Source organism: Fulmarus glacialis, unplaced genomic scaffold (assembly GCF_000690835.1).
Source record: "Fulmarus glacialis isolate BGI_N327 unplaced genomic scaffold, ASM69083v1 scaffold20050, whole genome shotgun sequence".
Taxonomy (NCBI): domain Eukaryota; kingdom Metazoa; phylum Chordata; class Aves; order Procellariiformes; family Procellariidae; genus Fulmarus; species Fulmarus glacialis.
Window position 1 is genome coordinate 20,130 of NW_009186038.1, and position 18,521 is coordinate 38,650.

The following is an 18,521-nucleotide window of genomic DNA, read 5'->3' on the forward strand; positions in this document are numbered from 1 at the left end:
ACTTCCAGGACTTCCAGCAGATGAATCCCTAGTAAGAGCGAACTCGTTCCAGAAAGCTTCGCGTTGCACATGGTGTAGGAATTAAGAGGCTGGGGATTATTGACTTTTGAAACCTGAATTGTAATATCCAATTCATGAAGGCCTGTTAAATCTTTTTCTTTACTGTGTTTATTTTGGAAACATAGTGAACCTGTTCTCTTGACACAATGTGTAGGAAAAATCTCATATTAGTACTGAATAAATGTTAGTTACTTGTTGCACAGTGTGACTGTGGGAAGGAGTACAGTAAACCTTTCCGGTGTTACATTTGCTGAAATGAATTCTACAAGATAAATCTAATTTTTTCTTTTGTTTACTGTATAAACGTAACAGCACTTATAGCATCTTCTGTGTTTTATGTTTTTAGATTTTGCTTCAGGATAGAATGATATGTTGTTCAAAGATATTGTTCCTTTTTCAGAAAATATACTGTTGAAGTGTTTTTTGCAAAAACAAAACTTGCATCTAGCATAAAGTTGAACTTTTTGTTTTAAAAAAAAGTCTGAACAGATGGGAAGTAGTTTGAAGGAATTAGAGGAAATGCTGATGGAGTGTCATGTGAAAAACCGGACAACAATGAAGTTCCTATATAATACGAAAAGATTACATTGTAACATAAAAATGCATATTTACAAAGGAAAGATTATTCAAACTGAAGTTTTAGGAATACCTCAGTAATATTTTGTGGTATTGCTTTATTAAGATGTCGCATCTATCAAAGAGCTAGCTTTTCTGCACCAGTGAAATGGGTTTTTAATCAGTTGGCTGTTATTTAAATGTTCACTGTGGGTGATCTATAAATAATGTTAATATACAGAGTTTATATAATAATTGACAGTCATCACTGTGATGTAATTAAACTCTGAAACTTGCTATATAATCAACATAGAAGCCTAGCTGCAAATTAGTTTTCTTGATTTACTTAGATTCTGCTGAAAGCACTTTTGTCCAAATGTCATATATTCTGTAAGTACATTTGTACTTCTCAAATTGATTTCAAACCTTTTACTGTTTTCCTCAATTTTTATCAGATGAAGCAACTTCAAAATTGTGAAATTTGTAAAATGATTTTTAGACGACTTTTCTTACATATATAATTTGGTTTGGTTGATGTATCCTTCTGAGAAAGTACTCAATCACTTATTTTTGCAAGAAGTAGGTAAAAGATACTTAGATTAACTGATGCTTCATTTAGTTTGGATTTTATATTGACATAAAATCACATAATTAATTTGCCATTTAAAACTGCCCTCAGCCTCTGCAATCATAGAATAATAATTTAGAAATGACTGTTTGGCTGTCTGTGACTTATCATAATTAACTGTCTTCTCAACATAAAACATAAAACGGAGCATACTCAACTATTTTATATTTTAATGTGTTGCATAATATTATCTGACCCAGAAATAGTAGGAAGTGTATCTCATATTTCATTATGAGATAAGTTTTTCCGTCGATCTCTAGTTTGATTTCGTCTTAGGGAGAGATTTTTCTTTAAATGAGTTCCTATGTTTGGCTCTGCTCTTACAGCTTAGTGCTGAAAACATAGAAAGTGGTCTTTTTAGGAATTTACTGATGGATTTAAAATGTCATGATCCTGTTTTGTTTTGTAACATGACCGAAGCTGAAAAAATAGTGGCAAAAGACCCAGCAATACAAACCAATTTCTTGTTATCCAGTAAGGCGTATCTTCTTCTGGATGTCATTAAACTAGAAGAAAGTTTTGACTTTGCTATAATCCCGCTGTTCCTTTTTAAATGTAGTTTCCAAACGCTTAACATTTTTTCACTGAAATATCGCCATAAGCTGACATGATATCATGTGCTCTTCTTTTATCTTCTGAAGCTTGAATTTTATGATTTAAAATGTACTTTAGTCACTTAAGGAAGAGTGATATTTTATGCTATTTTCTATTGGAAAACAGCTTTGCAGAAATTATTTATTGGAATGTAGGAGAGTTCTTTTGAAATAATTTGAATGGTTACTGTAAAGGTAAAGTATTCTGTCCATTACTGGAAAATAACTTTATGTATATCTCCTGTGACTTAAATAAATCATTGGCGACATTTGTTGCGATGTGAATGTGGCATTAAGATTCTTACAGCATTCAACTTCAAGTAGCAATCCAGCAATGGTATAGACTAAGGATATTATTATATACTATGCTGAGAAAAGCACATCTGTAAAACTGTTGTGTCTTGGTTATTAGTGCTGGGATTTGAACTATCTTTAATCTCATTTGACTTGTTCATCTTCCTTAAGGATCTCCATAAAGATGCACTGAGTATTCTTTTCAGTCCTTAGTTAGGGTTTGCATCAGTGGTCGTAAACCTGCTTAGCGGACAAAGACTCTTTTCCCTTTGAAGTCACTTCCCCAGCTTTTCAAAAGGTCTGCAAGCCTGTTCCCCTAAAACAATTTAGAAAAGTTTGAAGTGGTGCCCCTTAAACCAGCAACAAAATAAAATTTTCTCTTTGCATTATTGAAAACCATGACAATCTTCTGAAGCAGTAACAGTTTAAAAGCTTTTAAAGAAATCTGTTCTGCTCTACGACCAGCTTTTAAGTTGACCCCATTATTTGGAAAATCAGAGGCTTGGAAACCCCTAAATACTTGACATTCTTATCAAAGGAGTCAGCCTGACTTTTCACAGGACTCCTCTTTTACAGTATTTATTCAAGTCCTAATTTCTTTAAAGGTACTATTCAGATTTCTTCTATTTCTTTTCTGCATTAAAGTGTTTCTTTAGAACAAATCTAATTTAGTAAACAGTTGGTATAATTTATGAAACACTGATCCTGCTACCTGTAGATTTATACTCTATTATGTTTGAAGTCAAGTCCAAATTCTACAAAGACTGTGAGCATTGCTTACATAATTTTACTTTTCTGTGGACTGTGATAAATATATATGCTCAGTTTCTACTTCTTGTTTTAAGAATCTTATCTCCTACATTTTATGTATATAGTTCCTGACAGCCTAACTTACGTAAAGCCTAGAGTAATGTAGTTGCTGTAAGCAATAAGTTTACTATAAGGATTTTGTTTATCTGCACCTCCTAATAATTCATTCAGACATTGCTTCTTCTAAGTCCTTCTGACTCCAACATCTTATATTCATTACCTCCACTACAACGTTGTACATTTAAAACTTCACTGATTTCAAAAGTTTCACTAACACGTGTAGTATATAATTAGATTAATTCCTTGCTGATCTATACAAGTATGTGTTAAATGCAATTTCTAAAAGCAAAAGAAAGCAAAATAAAACAATAAAACCAGAATTCTAGAATTTTGCTAACGTAGGCAGCTCATTTAAAAGAAAACAAACTAACAAGAGCTTTAAATGCACAAAGCTGCCTCCTTTTCTATGGCTTGGGGACAACGGGGAGAAAGAATTGGGTCAACAAAATTAAATTGTTACTGGATAATAAGACACGGTTGCTGTTACATTTTCCCCTAAAACTGCAAATTTGTGGCTTGTCTACGCAATGTTCATTTATGAATCTTCTAAGGTGCCTGCCCCATGTTTAGGTGAGGGAAGTTCAATAGAGCAAATTTTCTCTAAAAGGTTTGTGAGCGTTCATAGGATCAGCCACCAGAGAAGTACCTAGACGTCATTAAGTCTACCCTTATGCTTCTAATTTGTTGGGAGTTTTTCCTTTGCTTCTGAACTGTCTGCCATACTTCCTGGGTTTGAGTGTGTTTTGCCAAACATTATATGAAACAAAAGCAATAGCTTTTAATGATTATTTATTAGAGATTAGGGACAATTCAGCAAGTTGCTCCAAAGCATTTTCAGATTTAAAATGCTGATAACGTGTGTGTGTGTTTATATGCACAGGGATATATTTAGCGTATATGTATATATCTAAGAAGAAACAGATTTATTTACTTTTCAAGATTTTGTATTGTGGATATAAATTATAGATTATAACAGTCACTGCAGAATAAATCAAATTTTGAAAGGTCAAAATCCTTGATTTGATACTTTGTCATAGATTATGACCTATTCTAAAAAGCCATTTGAATGTGGCAGCTACATGGATGCTCTGGGAGGTGTTGCATATGGTCTGAGTAAAAATATAAAATATTGAGAGTAAGCTAAGCTTTTATTTATGCAAGCCCAGATCTACACTTCCTTTCCACGGAAGTCTCTCGCTGTACACGTGAGGTCTGGGTAGCTACCTGTTTTAATATATTTGCATAATTTCTAATAAGACCCAGTACCAGTATTGCTAGTACTGTTAAGGCTCTACATGGACAAACTAATGGCATTATGCTGGTTTTATCTTTTGAAAAGTTACAACCCCAAATATATATTTGAATGTTGCTACCTTAGTAACCAATGGAGACAGTTGGCCCTATTATTACCCTGTCTCTTTGCAAGACCATCTCCTGTTTTGGAAGTAAAAAAAGTCTGATTTTACCACTGCTTTACTGCCCTGTTGGTATCTCACATATCATGTACTGTGAAGTGAAATTATCCCTGCTGCTTAAAAACTTGTCTAATCCTTTTTGGAACTACATGGTAACATTGCCCAAGATACATTCTTTAGAGTTTAAATGCTTCGTAAAATGCTATGAATGAACTAATTCTATGGTAATACAAAAACAACATTGTGATTTCCGTGAAATGCTAGCACTCTTCAAAAGGGTGATCCAGTGAATGACCTGTGAGTGAAGTTATAAAACTATTTAAGGAGCTTTATTTGCTTACCCTTTCTGTGTCTTGACCTGGAGAATAAATTTTTTTTTCCTTTCAATGTGCCAGTTGTACAATTTCTTTTTCTTTATGGTATCCATATATGTTTGATTACAGAGAGAATCTCAGAAAAATACAGTTTTACTTGTTCTTGTTGCAGGGAAATGTCTAATAGGAGCAGTGGTAATTAATGTTGGATTGCGTGTTTTGATTTTGCAAACTCACCTGAAATTCATACTGATTATGTTCCAAGCTCCACATTCTTACAAGGAACTAGATATCAGGCTGAGGTTTCAATGCTGTTACTAGATTAAAATAAAATCAGTCAGTGGACGTTTTACTTCATCTTTGAGCACTGTAGGCATCTCCTCTCAGTATCTGTCATAGTGACACTTGTGTTTACTTATTCCTGTTATAGGAAAAGGTAGTAATTGACTATCTCTTCCTCCACAAAAAAAAAAATAGAGGGGGAAAATGCAAATCTGTGTGCTCCGACTTCTGTTTGTTTTTACTACACACCTGACTTATATGAATGTGCATTAGTAAATGTGCAGGCGGAATTCCTATAGTATACTGCTGCTGAACTATGTAGATATGAGTACAGAACAACCATATGCAAACAGTAGATAGAAGTGATTTGTAGGGAACGTGAACTCAAAGAGCAAGGAAACTGAAGACGCTTCAGTGATTGAAAGCAGAGATTTTAGAAATAGATTGTAACAAAGGATTGCTTTTATTGTTTTTTCATTGAAGGTGATTTTGCAACTCCTCGAGCTATTTTGACAGGACATGACTATGAGATCACCTGTGCTACCATTTGTGCTGAACTTGGCCTGGTAATAAGTGGTTCAAAAGGTAAGGTAGATCCTAATGCAAAAAGGAATATAGTCTCAGGTGGCAGAATTTATTAACTTTATGGTGGTTTTATTTCTAACCTTTTTTTAGTTGCTGTGGAATTTGAAACCTCTTTTTAAACATGTTAAAACTGAGGATTATTCAGACATTTACAAGAAGAAGCAACCACATCAGTTTCCCTATTATAGCCTACTGATAGCTATTTCTTTTTGTTTGTTTACCCAGTGTAATTGCATCTAGCATACTGTTGGATGCAGCTCTTGACTGCCAGGATGGTGAAGAATGTTTGTTATGGATAACTTCTCAGAAAGGGAAGCAAAAATTAGTTTCAGGAGAAAGAGAATGTGCTGTCTTTGTTTGATGAAGGGTATATATAAACTACCAGCTAAAATTTGTAGTAATTCTGTTCAGGCTCTTTGAGCTTAGCTACAAAGCCTGTAATATGCCCAATTTGTGTTCTCAAAGACCTGCTTTTGGCAGGCAAATTGTAAAGAATGATGTTGATTCCATGGATATTTTTTATCATTTTCCTATTTGCTGGTCCACACTTATTTTTAAACTGGAAATTTCTTAGAATTAGGATCTTTCTGCTTTAGTGTTTCCAAAATAAGAGACACTTTTTCAAAGTTGGGTGTACTCACCACATGCACGTGTGTGTTTCTGTTTTATGCATGTGAACACTTGTGGCTTACACGCAAATCAGATATTTGTCCAAATATATTAAAAACCAGATATTTAGTGGATGATGTATGGGTTAAAATCTTAATGTGAGAATACACATTTTTGGAGTACCTATGTATGTAAAATCATTACACTTCTGTGTTTCTTCGTATTTTGAAAATCTCATTTTAGGATTCAGTACGTTTATTTTTGTGCTCTCAAAATTAACTACTACCAGTTTTAAAAGAAAATCCACAAAAGAAAATCTGTTAGGTCTCTAACTAATTTTGATAGGTGCTCTAAAATACCTTAATACAAAGCTCTTAAGGGATAAGCGGTTCATTGTACTCTCAGGCACCCTTAAAGTCATAGGCTATCCACTTAAACATGGCAAAAATCATTATAATGTATTATAATAGTGATTACCTAAGTAGAAGTCATTACTTATTATTTGATATATGATGTCTTTAAATGAGCATGTAAATCAATAACTAAAGATTTCATTCTGTTTCATTAGAAGGACCATGTCTCATACATTCTATGAATGGAGATCTACTGAGGACATTAGAAGGTCCTGAAACATTAGAAGGTCCTGAAAACTGCCTGAGACCAAAACTTATTCAAGCTTCAAGAGAAGGCCACTGTGTCATATATTATGAAAACGGCCTCTTCTGTGTGTTCAGTGTGAATGGGAGACTTCAAGCCACCATGGAAACAGATGACAAGATAAAGGTGAGTGTACTCAAATGTGGTGCTAAGGACTGTTGGTTCCGGGTATCAGGAAAAGCTATCAATGTTGGAGTTGTGTGGAGACTCTTTCTATAGCCAGGCCATAGAAATGTATGGTACTAGACTATAATAGCAGCATTCCGAAAAAATTGTAGTTAAGGGGACCATGTACTCCATAGTACCATAGTACTGTTTTTAATTTTAAAATAATTCTGTTCATATAGTAAGGAATATCCTGTAAGCACTTCCTTGAACTGAAGAATATAAATATTACTAATTGCTGACCAGGAGAAGCTGGGCTACTTATTTACTTTCGAGTCTGAAGGCAGGAGGTCATTGGACATGCTGTTTTGGATGTTGGCTTTCCCTTTTTTGGCATCTCTGTCTACATTCCTTCATCTTAGCTTGAGATAGCATGTGTTATGCTGAGCTTCAGGAAGTTTATAGGCATATGTCTATATTTCAATTCTTTAGCCCTTTGGCATTTGGTGAGCAGGCAGCTAGGTTCCACACCTTTAGCTGCAAGAGACGTGGAGCAAGTCCAAAACTATGCAGGAGGCATTTTAAGCTTATGGTTTTATGGAATTTATTTGATAATACAAAATGAAGGTCTTTTGACCATTCCTATGAAATGGTACCTATGAAGCAGAGCAGAACCTGCCAGCTATACTGCAGTGAAGCCAAATGTCAAAAGAATACTTTCCTTGAATTAAAAATATTCCCACTTTTTCCTTGAATGAGAAAGAAAGGAAAGGGAAGGGAAAAAAATAAACAAGCATTACCAATTCTAGTAGAAAGTTACAGAATGCAGCAGAGACAAGAAGCAAGATCACATTGCTGGGTCAGCATTCAGGCTACTTGAATTATCTGAAGTTATGGTCTCTATGCCAGTAGTCATGGTCTGAAGGGCACAGAATCACAGAATGGTTGAGCTTGGAAGGGACCTCCGAAGATCATCTGGTCCCGCCCCCCTGCTCAAGCAGGGCCATCTAGAGCCAGTTGCCCAGGACCATGTCCAGACGGCTTTTGAATGTCTCCAAGGATGGAAATTCTACAGCCTCTCTGGGCAACCTTTGCCAGTGCTCGGTCATCCTCACAGTAAAGAAGCGTTTCCTATATAAAACTATTTAACATCAGCAAGAGGAGACTTTTTTTGTTGTAAGCGTATGGCAGTACTATACCTCCAAGCTGACTTTCATAATCTGATGGAAGAGCCCAGCTGCTGGGATTTCCAATGTTCTCTTGAGTTGAAAACTCAGAAGTTTTTCCTTTATTTGGGTTAGATGCTTCAGGAAGAAAATACCTCTTCGCCCTCATATTTGTTTTACAGAATTACTGAAATTCTTTCAGATGTTGTGCGAAATTGTGAGCATTTTTAAATTTGCACCTGTTCTTCTCTTGACTCTATTCATATTAATTCTTAAGATGGAAGAACATGTCAATATATTTGAAAGAATTTTGATCTTCGTTATTTCCATTTTATGACTTACATTGAACAGTGAATGATCCATCACCACTGAAGTCTCCAGTGTAGTTCAGTGTATTCCATTTAAAACCTTCTAAAACTCTGTCGTGTACTATACTCTGATAGTCCAGCATCCCTATGTTTTCAAAATGTCAGATACATTGGTGGTAGAATATGCAGAAATAACTCTCTGTCTAGGTCTCTTTTCCGCAGTGAGAGTGCTGTCTGTAGGGGTGAAAGGGCATTCGAACGTTGGATGCTATGGCAGCCACAAGTGTGGATTTGAGGCTCGGGAAATGAAGTAGGAATGTGTATATTTCTGTCCCAAGCCATTTTTCCAAATTAATGTAGGTTCTTGCTTCAATTTTTAATCTTTCTTCAATTCTCTGAAACTGCACCTTTGGCTGTCCTTGTACAAATGCTTTTGAGATTTTCAGCCTACCTTTCATCCCAGTTCTTTCCATAAAGCAAGTACATATCACAGTGTTCTCCCTTTTTACAATAATAATGTTGATAATCTGTCACTTTCAGTTGTGATTATGTTGTCAGCTAGGCCAGCAAATCTGTAAAATATCTAGAAATCCCTTGCCGGCTAAAACAATTTCTGTAGTGTTTCAGTCAGTACCCACAGCTTTAGGAATGTTGCTAGAGGCAATGGAAGTTCCGCTCTCTGTGGGCCAGAATTACATATGTACAGGGGTTTGGGTTTTATTTTGTTTTGTTTTGTTTTCTTTCTCTCCCAGTGGTCCCAGTTGGGCTTTACGCTTAAACAATCTACAGCGTCTTTCCCAGTGCTTCTGCACTATATCATGTTAGAAGGCAAGTGGCAACTGCATGATTAAAGTAGGGGCATTTAAAATGAATAGTACCTACCCATGGGCTGTGCTGACAAACACTTTTTGTTGGTTTTTGCTCGAGGAGGATAGAAAAGGGAAGGAAAAGGTCGTAAGTGTTGAATCTGTAATGTAAAATTCTAGTTTATATTTTCCTATGCCATTATGGATCTGTACTTCAGAATGTTATTGACAAAACTAGCGGTTTTCAATAGTGATGTTTGGAACAACATTCTGATTTTCTTTCTTATATTCTTGTGCTAGAAAACTGCTAGAAGAATTTCAGATGCTCTGGGGAAATTCAAAGTCTAATCAATGCCTTCCACCTGTTTCTGTTTTAAATACTGTATTGCTCAGTGGAGCTTAGGCATATCGCAGTACATCTACCAAGTAATGTTTAGATATCTTAATGAATAACTTAACTCTAAATAGTCTGCTTGTTCTGAGAAGTAAAGTTATTTTACCCTAAACAAAGACTGTATGCTGTTTCACCCAGAGGAACCAATTTATTTTCCTTTCCTGAGTCTGTTTTGAAATGTGGAAGTGCCCACAAGACTCCTGCTGCTGTAAGCCAGGGCTGTCACAGTGTCAGCTCTGCCTTTTTACAAAGCACTGCCTTTCAAAAATCTGAGATGTTAAAAGGGATTTGTGCAAAGTTTTGAGACTTTCCAAGGAAATACAAGTCAGAAATGCACCTTTTAGAACATTGCTGAAATTGTGCGCTTTGGGGATTATTTGAGAATCTGAAGCTTATGTTGTGAGAAAGATTAGTTGCAGAGTTGTTTCAGTTTCATACTAGCAGAATTGTAGATAAACTACGCTGGGGAAAAGCAGAACAGTAAAATTGATTCATGTCATTTTCTATACCAGTTGGAGTACTTGGGAGTAAAAGCATCCTTTCGTTTGTTAAATCTTGAAGGGCATGTCATGAAACTGAAATGTTGACAGGGTGACCTTTTTCTTCCATTCATTCCTTCATTCAAAAATATATATATCTATATATCTATATATATATATCTATATATCTATATAGGCAAGTGGCTAAGAAATTTATTAGTAAACAATAAAAATAAAGAAATCAACATCTTGTCTTCATGACAAGCCAATGACTTAGTAAAATTGTATAGGTATTAGTGAGGGTTCAAAGCCTATACTTCATTTAATCAAAAGATCACAAACCCCACTGCATTTTGGAGGTAGTGGAAGAGTTAAAGATTAATGGCTTTAATTTGCCTTTTAATATAGCATTTCTTCAGTAAAAGCCTCAAGTATAAAATTCAAGTGAACCATGACCATAAGGTTAATGGATTTTCATCAGCTGAATTTTATAAGTGTAGCAAATAATTATTTGTCATGGTCTTCATTGCAATTTGAAAATACCCTTAGGAGACTGCCATTGCAATAGAGAAGAAAACCACCCTATATTGATTTTTGCTTCTAATGAATAATCTTTTTAATAATTGTGTGTGGTATATTAGATCTCATGATCATCTACTCAGTGCATGCAAGTTCTAGATAATTTTCACAGTCTTATCTCAGTTTGTTTTCTACCCCTTTCTTACTGAGTTACTATACTTTTCTAAGAGGGTCTCTAAATGAGTTTTCAAGCTCCTTGGGGCTGTGCTTTGGGAGGTGCTTAGCATATTTTTGTAGGCTGGTAGAAACCATCACAGAAGCAATTTATGGTTGGAACATTGGAACATTTGTTTTTTGGGGGGAGAAGCTTCAGCTCGGAATACTCAACTCTAACCTTGGTTAGTATTCAATTTTCCATACTTAGATATGGTTGGAAAAAAACTCCACATATTCTGCTTTATTGTGTCTAAATTTACATGTACGTGTTATCATCTTAATTCAAAACACAGCTGGAATAGGTTTATCATCTATTTTTTTCAGTGTTACAATATTTTCTTTACAGTATATGTTTGTATTTCAATTACATTCATTTTAAAGTTATTGTGTGAAATAAAATTTCAGCAATGTGATTCATTGTGATTACTTGGGAGTTGTTGCAGTAAATACTCAAAATTTATAATATATAGAAACTATCTTAATGTGTTGCACATCATACAATTCTTAAAGGATATATTTGGCATCATAGTAATAGAGGACAGCAATACAAAAAATACAGATGTGCAATATGTCTGACTTCAATTATTGCTGTTCATGAAGCAGTATCTTACGTACACTGTATATTTTTGTTTCTAGGCTTGTCAGCAGTCTGTATGTTTATGTTGTTGCATGAATGTAACATTTTTGTGTTTCAGTTTCTCTCATTTTTGTGGTGCATGCACTGTAAATTCTGTATATTAAAAATCCCAATAAATTCCTTTTCCTGAGGAATTTAAATCACATTATGTTACAAGTTTTGCATGTTGAAAAACTGTAGAAGCAGAGATTGCAAGTGCCAAAATACTTGCAGACTTCAGCAGAGAGAGAGATGCTTGCAAGATCCTGTCTTCAGTTCTTTCTACTGTTTCCTAAATTTAAATCTTTGAGCTGGAATTTTCCGTGTAGACTATCATCTTGAGGCAATTTCCTTGCCATCCAGTGACAATGTTTCGGTTATAATGGATCAATCTATTTGTAGAACGTGTGTGTTTGGAATTTAAACATTGCTCTGAATATCCCCCATTCTTACATTGTTCTGTTGAAAAGTTTTGTGGCTCCCTGTCTTGGGTCAGGAAGCTGAAATTTATCACAAATCAGTCCTGGTGTGAAGGACATGTATTTTGTTGAAAAGCTGCCCAAATTTAGCTGATTCACAAATCTCAGGTTAAATGCATCCAGTAGATCATGCTTAGCATCTACATTCTGTAGTGAACATCTGTAGCCCAGGGACGCAGTTTTCCCCTGCAACCAATCATCCCCTACAGTGAGGTGCACAAAAATGCCATGGCAAGAAATGTGGTGAGCTGATCCTGGACAAGGAAGGGGAAGGACTGATGGGAAAGCAGAGGAGAAAGAGCAGAATCAAGGACAGAACCAAGGACAGAATGAAAGAGATGTTTGCAAGAGCGACAGGAACAGGGACAGATGGGAATGTAGAAACTTGTCAGAGACTGGGAGAAGATAAGAAAAGACAGAAAGGAGTAAAGAAAGAATAGGAATTGGAAGTAAGGGCAATGGAGTGAAGGATTAGGTAGGATCAGGAGTTTAATACTAGATAATAGTCCTTATAGTAGCAAAGTTCCTTATTTTCCTTTTGATAACAGCAAATCATCCAGCAAACAACTGGCATAGTTGTTTCTCAACTGTTCTGTGTGCTCAAATGAAAAGGATGATAGGCTGCTGCTGTGCCGAGTATTGTGTATAAAAGTAAAAGTAGAGAGCAGAGAAGGGACTGTGCCGAGTATTGTGTACAAAAGTAAAAGTAGAGAGCAGAGAAGGGAAAAAACAGAAGTCAAGCTGAGGAGCAAAAGTCAGAAAAAGAACTGAGAAGAGGCATCTGGAAACAGGAGGAGAGAGTATAGGAAAAGGTTTGGACTTACAGGAGTTATTAATAATGGTCCAAACTGGAGTTTTAAGGGTCTTGATCTCCTTGTTGGTAGCTTGTGCTGATGTCATTCCACATGACAGAATTAATTAAACTTTTCAGTTTTGTTCTTTTTTTTAGAAAACCATACACACCCTTCAGTTTTCCCAGATAGTTGGAGGATGAGGCTATAAAATCAGGGCCTAGTATTGTCTACTGCTTAAGTCCTGCACGGCAGCAGGACAAGGTCTTCCTTTCAGAAGGAGTTTTGTACTCTTCAAGGTTACTGTAGTAGTAATTGCTAAGACCCGTATTGGAAAGGTGTGTAAGATCTTGGTATTGCTGCAAGAAAAGTCAGTAATGGGGTCTTCCAGAGGTTGGTGTTGGGAACTAGTTTTATTCAATGTTTTTTGAGGTGGGGAATGCTGAAGGTCTACAGAGTGATGAAAGCAATGCATGAGGTGAATGCAGAACTGTAACTCAGGAAACCCTGCAATATGAGACCTATGGGGTACTCATTGAAACTAGTAGGATCACTTCAAAACAGGTGAAACTATTTTGCACTGTAATAAACCTCTGCCAATTGCCCCCCCCCCGCAGAAGGCATCATCAGACTCAAAAAGAGATTAAGAAAATTCATGGGCGGCACATCCATAAATAGATACTAAAGGGAATGGACAGAGATTTACTTTGTGGTGATTGTGAATGCTGGGGAGCAGAGGGGAAGGGACTGTAGAGCGGCCAGTCTCACAGCATCTCCTGCTGCCACTGTTGGTGATACAACACTGGGCTAGATAGATCATGGTCTGTCTGACCCCATAGGGTATCACTTATTTTAATAAAATTTCAATTTCAGTTCACTTTTTGGCTTATTTAAACTGTCAAAATCCCTCTTTAAGAAATATTTCCCATGCTTCCAGTCATCTTAATATCTGATTGTATCAGCTGGTATAGTCATCAGGTAACTGAGGAAAGTTACTGTTCTTCCAGGTACTCAGTATATATCATGATTTTTCCAACAGCACACAAGAAACATCAAAATAGATTGGACTCCTGTTTCAATAAGTCATCACTGTGAAAACCAATGGTATCCAATCTTTCTCCATGATCTGGATCCCAAATAAAGATTTCAAATGTAGATTTGCCATCATTCCCTATGATCCATGCAAAATCAGGGTATAAGCCATTGAATTTGTCACAGGCAGTTTCAGGATAGATGATGAAAGGAAGCACAGTCTCTATTAAGAAAGGTGAATCACTATCTTATTAATCCAGAGCAGGAATCCAAAAACACTGGTCTAAATTAATTCTAGTAATTTGTATAACATTTCTGTTCCCTCCATCATTCAGCCCTTTGCCAGAGAGAAAAGGAGGGTAACTTCTTCTAGACTAGTATTAAAGACCCTTGGGGGAATGTCAGGTTCTATATTTTAATGCCAGTGCTGCTGGATCTTGTAAATCTAGCTAATTAGAAGTGTAAATTTCTTTAGCTGACCTCATATTAGATCTTTGGAATATGGAATAAATCACAGGTGAGGTAAAACTGAACTAGTGACATATAATGTATTAGATACTTGTGCATAATAACATTAATTCTATTGCTGGGTAAAATAACATAACGATAATGTTGCTTCCCAAAAGCTTGTATTAATATCAAGTCTCCCTAGACATTCAGCTGTCAATATGAAACTTTTTATGAAAGTAAAAGAGAGGGAATAAGAGCAATACATATTTATCTGACAAATATCCATGTGATTTCCCCTTAGGCAATTCAACTGAGTCGAGACGGACAGTATCTGCTTACAGGTGGAGACAATGGAATTGTCATGGTGTGGCAGATGTGGGACCTCAAGCAGCTTTTTGCTTACCCAGGGTGTGATGCTGGAATCCGATCCATGGCCCTGTCGTATGACCAAAGGTTAGAGCAAAGTCTGGTCTTCACAAGAATTTCAGCAAATATAAACTTACAATTAAAATGTATTTTTGTTTTTCTTCTGATTTTGATTTTGTGTGGATCACAGATTCTGATGATTATATTGAGAATTCTGTGCTTGCATAAGTTTCTTTCTAACATGTCATATTTAGGGCAGATAACTTTTTTCAGGATTTCAGCTCTTGGGGGAATGAAGAGCGATTCAAGAAATTGTACTTTGGCAGACCTTCAAGATAGGTTGAGTTATTATCCTTTGCCAATGTACAGTGTGGGTCACATGGAGGTGGAAGGTTACATATGTGCTTTTTATGTTTCTTCTTTCACTTACAACACAAATCATATTCCTAATTCCAGACCTTTATGTTAAAAATAGAACAGTTAGAATAGTTGCACAATAAGATGCCCTCCACACATCCATATTTTGCTAAAGAGAATATTAATTTTCATTTCTAGAAAAGTTACTTTATCCACATAAAGTGTGACTCTCCTTGAAGATTCCTTCTACTGAAGGCAATCAGTTAATATTTTTACTGCATTTTTAAATTACATTTTCCAATGCAGCTGTACTTAAAAGTCCTTCTGTGTTTTTATCACAAAAGTATTGTTTGTTTATAAGATGGATGTTTATAATTTCGTTTGTACACTTTTAGCTTGCAGACTAGAATTTTGTTTGCTTTGGTGTATTTGCTTAGTGGAGTTCCTGTGTACTTTTCAAGCAGATTTGGCTTCTAAATCCCTTAGGAGTGTCTACATTGTGCAGTAAAGCATATTGCTGAGACTCTTAACCTTCCACTTACTGAAGTCCATACTGAATGTTTTAACATTTTTACCTGGACTACATTTCTAAAACTTACATAAAATGAATTTAAAAAAATCCAAGCCACCAAAATCTGTGGACTTCAAGCAAACATTCAACTTCTACTCATTAAGCATAATTAGAGATTGTAGGCATTTTGGAAGAAACAGTTTTCCATTAAAAAGCCCCCACTGTTAAAAATATTTCCAAAACTGGAGTTATAGCTGTTGAATTTTAGACCTCCAAAATGTATAAAATTTTGCATTTAGAGAATCTTTAAACTGTAATTAATGGCATGTCAACATAATCTTCGCATGTCAATAAAGTGAAATTTAATATGGACATCTATAAATTTATCCATGTGCTCAAGTTAGGAACCTATTCACTTTGCGTTTGAAGACGCAGAAACTCAGAAGAGATTTACTCAGAGTATTTTACTGAGTAATTACTCAGTAATTACAGGTAATTACTCAGAGTAATTTATTTGGTATGCATGAATGTATGTGTTTGAGTGACAGTGTGTAAAAAGACGTTTTAACCTAAGAGAAAAACAATCAAAATGGTGCTCTTGAAATGAAATAGTGTGATACTATCAAAGTGCAATGTTTTGATGATCTCCTATTTAGTCTTTGTTGTGACGGAAGAATTACAGCTTTTTACTCTGAATATTTTTTTTTAATTCTGAGGCTTCTTTCCTAAAATGCCAGAATTTTTTACATCTTCATACTTTTGATTTTCATAAAGCTTTAATATGAGACAGTAGGCAAGACAATATACAAACTCTTGTAATTGTGTGCTGTGTCAGGGTCATGGCTTTTCAAACAGATCTAAATGATCTCTAGTAGTAGGCCAAGGGTAAGGAATTTAGAAAGAAAGAGTGCCTCAGTGGGAAAGCACGGTGATTGCTTTCAGGAACTTCCAAAACAATCAAAGCCTTCAGATTGCTTTCAAACCCAAACACTAACATTTCCAGCTGAAGTCCTGTGCCCACATCCAATTCCTTCATGTAGATCATGTGCTTAAATGGGGGAGGCGAAACTGAAATGAACACTTCTCCTAGCCTTCCTTCACTTTGCTGCTTCACCAGGGCTTCATCCCACTCCAATACCCCCACAAAAACCAGCCAAGCAAGCCAAGAAATAATCCCAGGAAATCTGAAGTGGCCTTGCAGGACAGTGATGCTGGTAAACAATTCCGTTGTCTAACTCTCAACTGTAGCTTCAGGCCGCCCATACAAACCGTTGCATGGTGTTTTGTATGTTTTGTGATCCATAAATCTGTTGGAGCTGATGCAGATGGCAGTTTTATTCAAATCCAGCTTGCTGGGATTGATGGGAGCCCCTAAAGCCTGACTTTTCTGGCAGGTGGAGCACTTCCAGCTCCAGCTGTCTTCAGTGGAAGTTGGTTGTTGCCTCGGGTTCTCGTGCCTACATTGATGTAACTCTTCGGTGTGTTGACTCATGTATCTGAACGTGCGATGGTTCACTAATGAATATGGTCTTGTGCTTTCCTTAGGTGTATAATGACTGGCATGGCATCTGGCAGCATAGTGGTTTTCTACAATGATTTCAATCGTTGGCACCATGAGTATCAGACCAGATACTGATCTTCATAGAGACGAAGATTAGCACTGATGTGGGCAGCTGTTGTCAGAAGGAAACTGGACACAGCACACCTCCCTTGGTGTCTTGCCACAACATTGTTCCTTATAAATAGCTATATTACATCTGAATGTAACTTAAATTTGCTGGAAGAAGCAACCTATTTTTTAAAGTTAATTGCTATTTTTGTAGACCTTGCTTGACTTTTTTGGGGGAAGGGCAAAAAAGCAGAAAAATGGCTGCTGGGTTCTGTAGTTAAAAATCTATATTTTTAGTCATAATGAGAAGTCTATTTTGATCCCTGTATGTAAAAGAAACCTAAAGTAAAAATGGTTAAAACTCACATTCTAGCTATATTATGAAGAAATGGATTTTCCATCTGAAGCTTTATCTATAACCTTGAGGAATATATGATTTTAACATAATGGAAATGAATTACGATGCTTGGGGAATTTTAATCTGTGCTATCTGTACCACTCTTTGTCTCATACTTTTCCAAATGATTGTACTACATCAGCACTGAAGTTTCTGGGAATCAATAGTAATATTTAAATTATGGTTAATGTAATTTTAAACTTTGCAAATTGTTTCCATCAATGTTATTATTCAAGCATGTTTCTAGGCCTAGACAATTAGTTCTTTTTTAGTTGTATGTTTTGTGCAGCTAAGAGAGAGAAATCAGGAATGGAGTTTGTGTTACAAGAAGTGTGAATCCTTCTAGTTTCTACCTGGCATCTCCTTCAAAGCACACCAAAATGTGGATTGTTCCTCAAAATCAGAAAGGCTATTTTGAAGACTTTAAACTCAAATTAGAAACCCACACGGGCAGGTATTTTTTAATAGGTGCAAGTACCAAAGCACACTTCTGCTGGTTGACTGTGAAAGCACTAAAAAGGCAGGTGTTTGCTGGTGCACAACCTCCATACAGCAGCAGAAGCACTAGACTTGCAGGCGACACTCTTTTTTTCCGCAGAACTAGCCCCTGCAATACTGTAGCACATGCCATGTTCCTTTTCTGCGTGTAGCAACAATATCTTTTATATTTTGCTATCACCAAATCCAGTCAGATCCTGCCCAGTCGTATTAAATTATCTCTTTCTTTTAGGAAATGAAAAATAATTTATACTAAGGAACAATAAGTTATTTTGGTGTTGCATAAATCTACTTTTCTACAAGATTGCTGTGCAGAACTCTGTGAAAATATTTGTGAAAAGAACTGTTACTGTTTTGTAAGTCTGTATTGCATAAAAATCTTCTTTGTATGTTGTGATCTATATGAGTTGAAATTTACATTCCACATCTGTATTGATACATATATTTCTCTAGCTGCCTACTAGAGCAGTTCCTGTTTTTTCTAAGCATTTAACTACTATCTCTTTCAGTAAAGATTTGGAATGAGAAAATTCAGTTTGAGTGAAGAAATTAAATAAAAT

General features: G+C 35.9%; 1 protein-coding gene across 1 annotated transcript in view; it reads left to right on the forward strand.

Moving 5' to 3' along the window:
* The window catches only part of LOC104083265 (lipopolysaccharide-responsive and beige-like anchor protein), a gene marked incomplete at its 5' end in the record, with an annotated part of 33,622 nt that extends 16,191 nt beyond the window's left edge, over nucleotides 1-17,431 (forward strand). The window contains 4 exons of the mRNA XM_009586689.1: nucleotides 5,495-5,596; nucleotides 6,774-6,988; nucleotides 14,525-14,676; nucleotides 17,003-17,431. Coding sequence (XP_009584984.1) covers nucleotides 5,495-5,596; nucleotides 6,774-6,988; nucleotides 14,525-14,676; nucleotides 17,003-17,093 — 560 coding nt within the window. The remainder of the gene's footprint in view (nucleotides 1-5,494; nucleotides 5,597-6,773; nucleotides 6,989-14,524; nucleotides 14,677-17,002) is intronic.
* Between the last annotated feature and the right edge of the window lie 1,090 nt (nucleotides 17,432-18,521).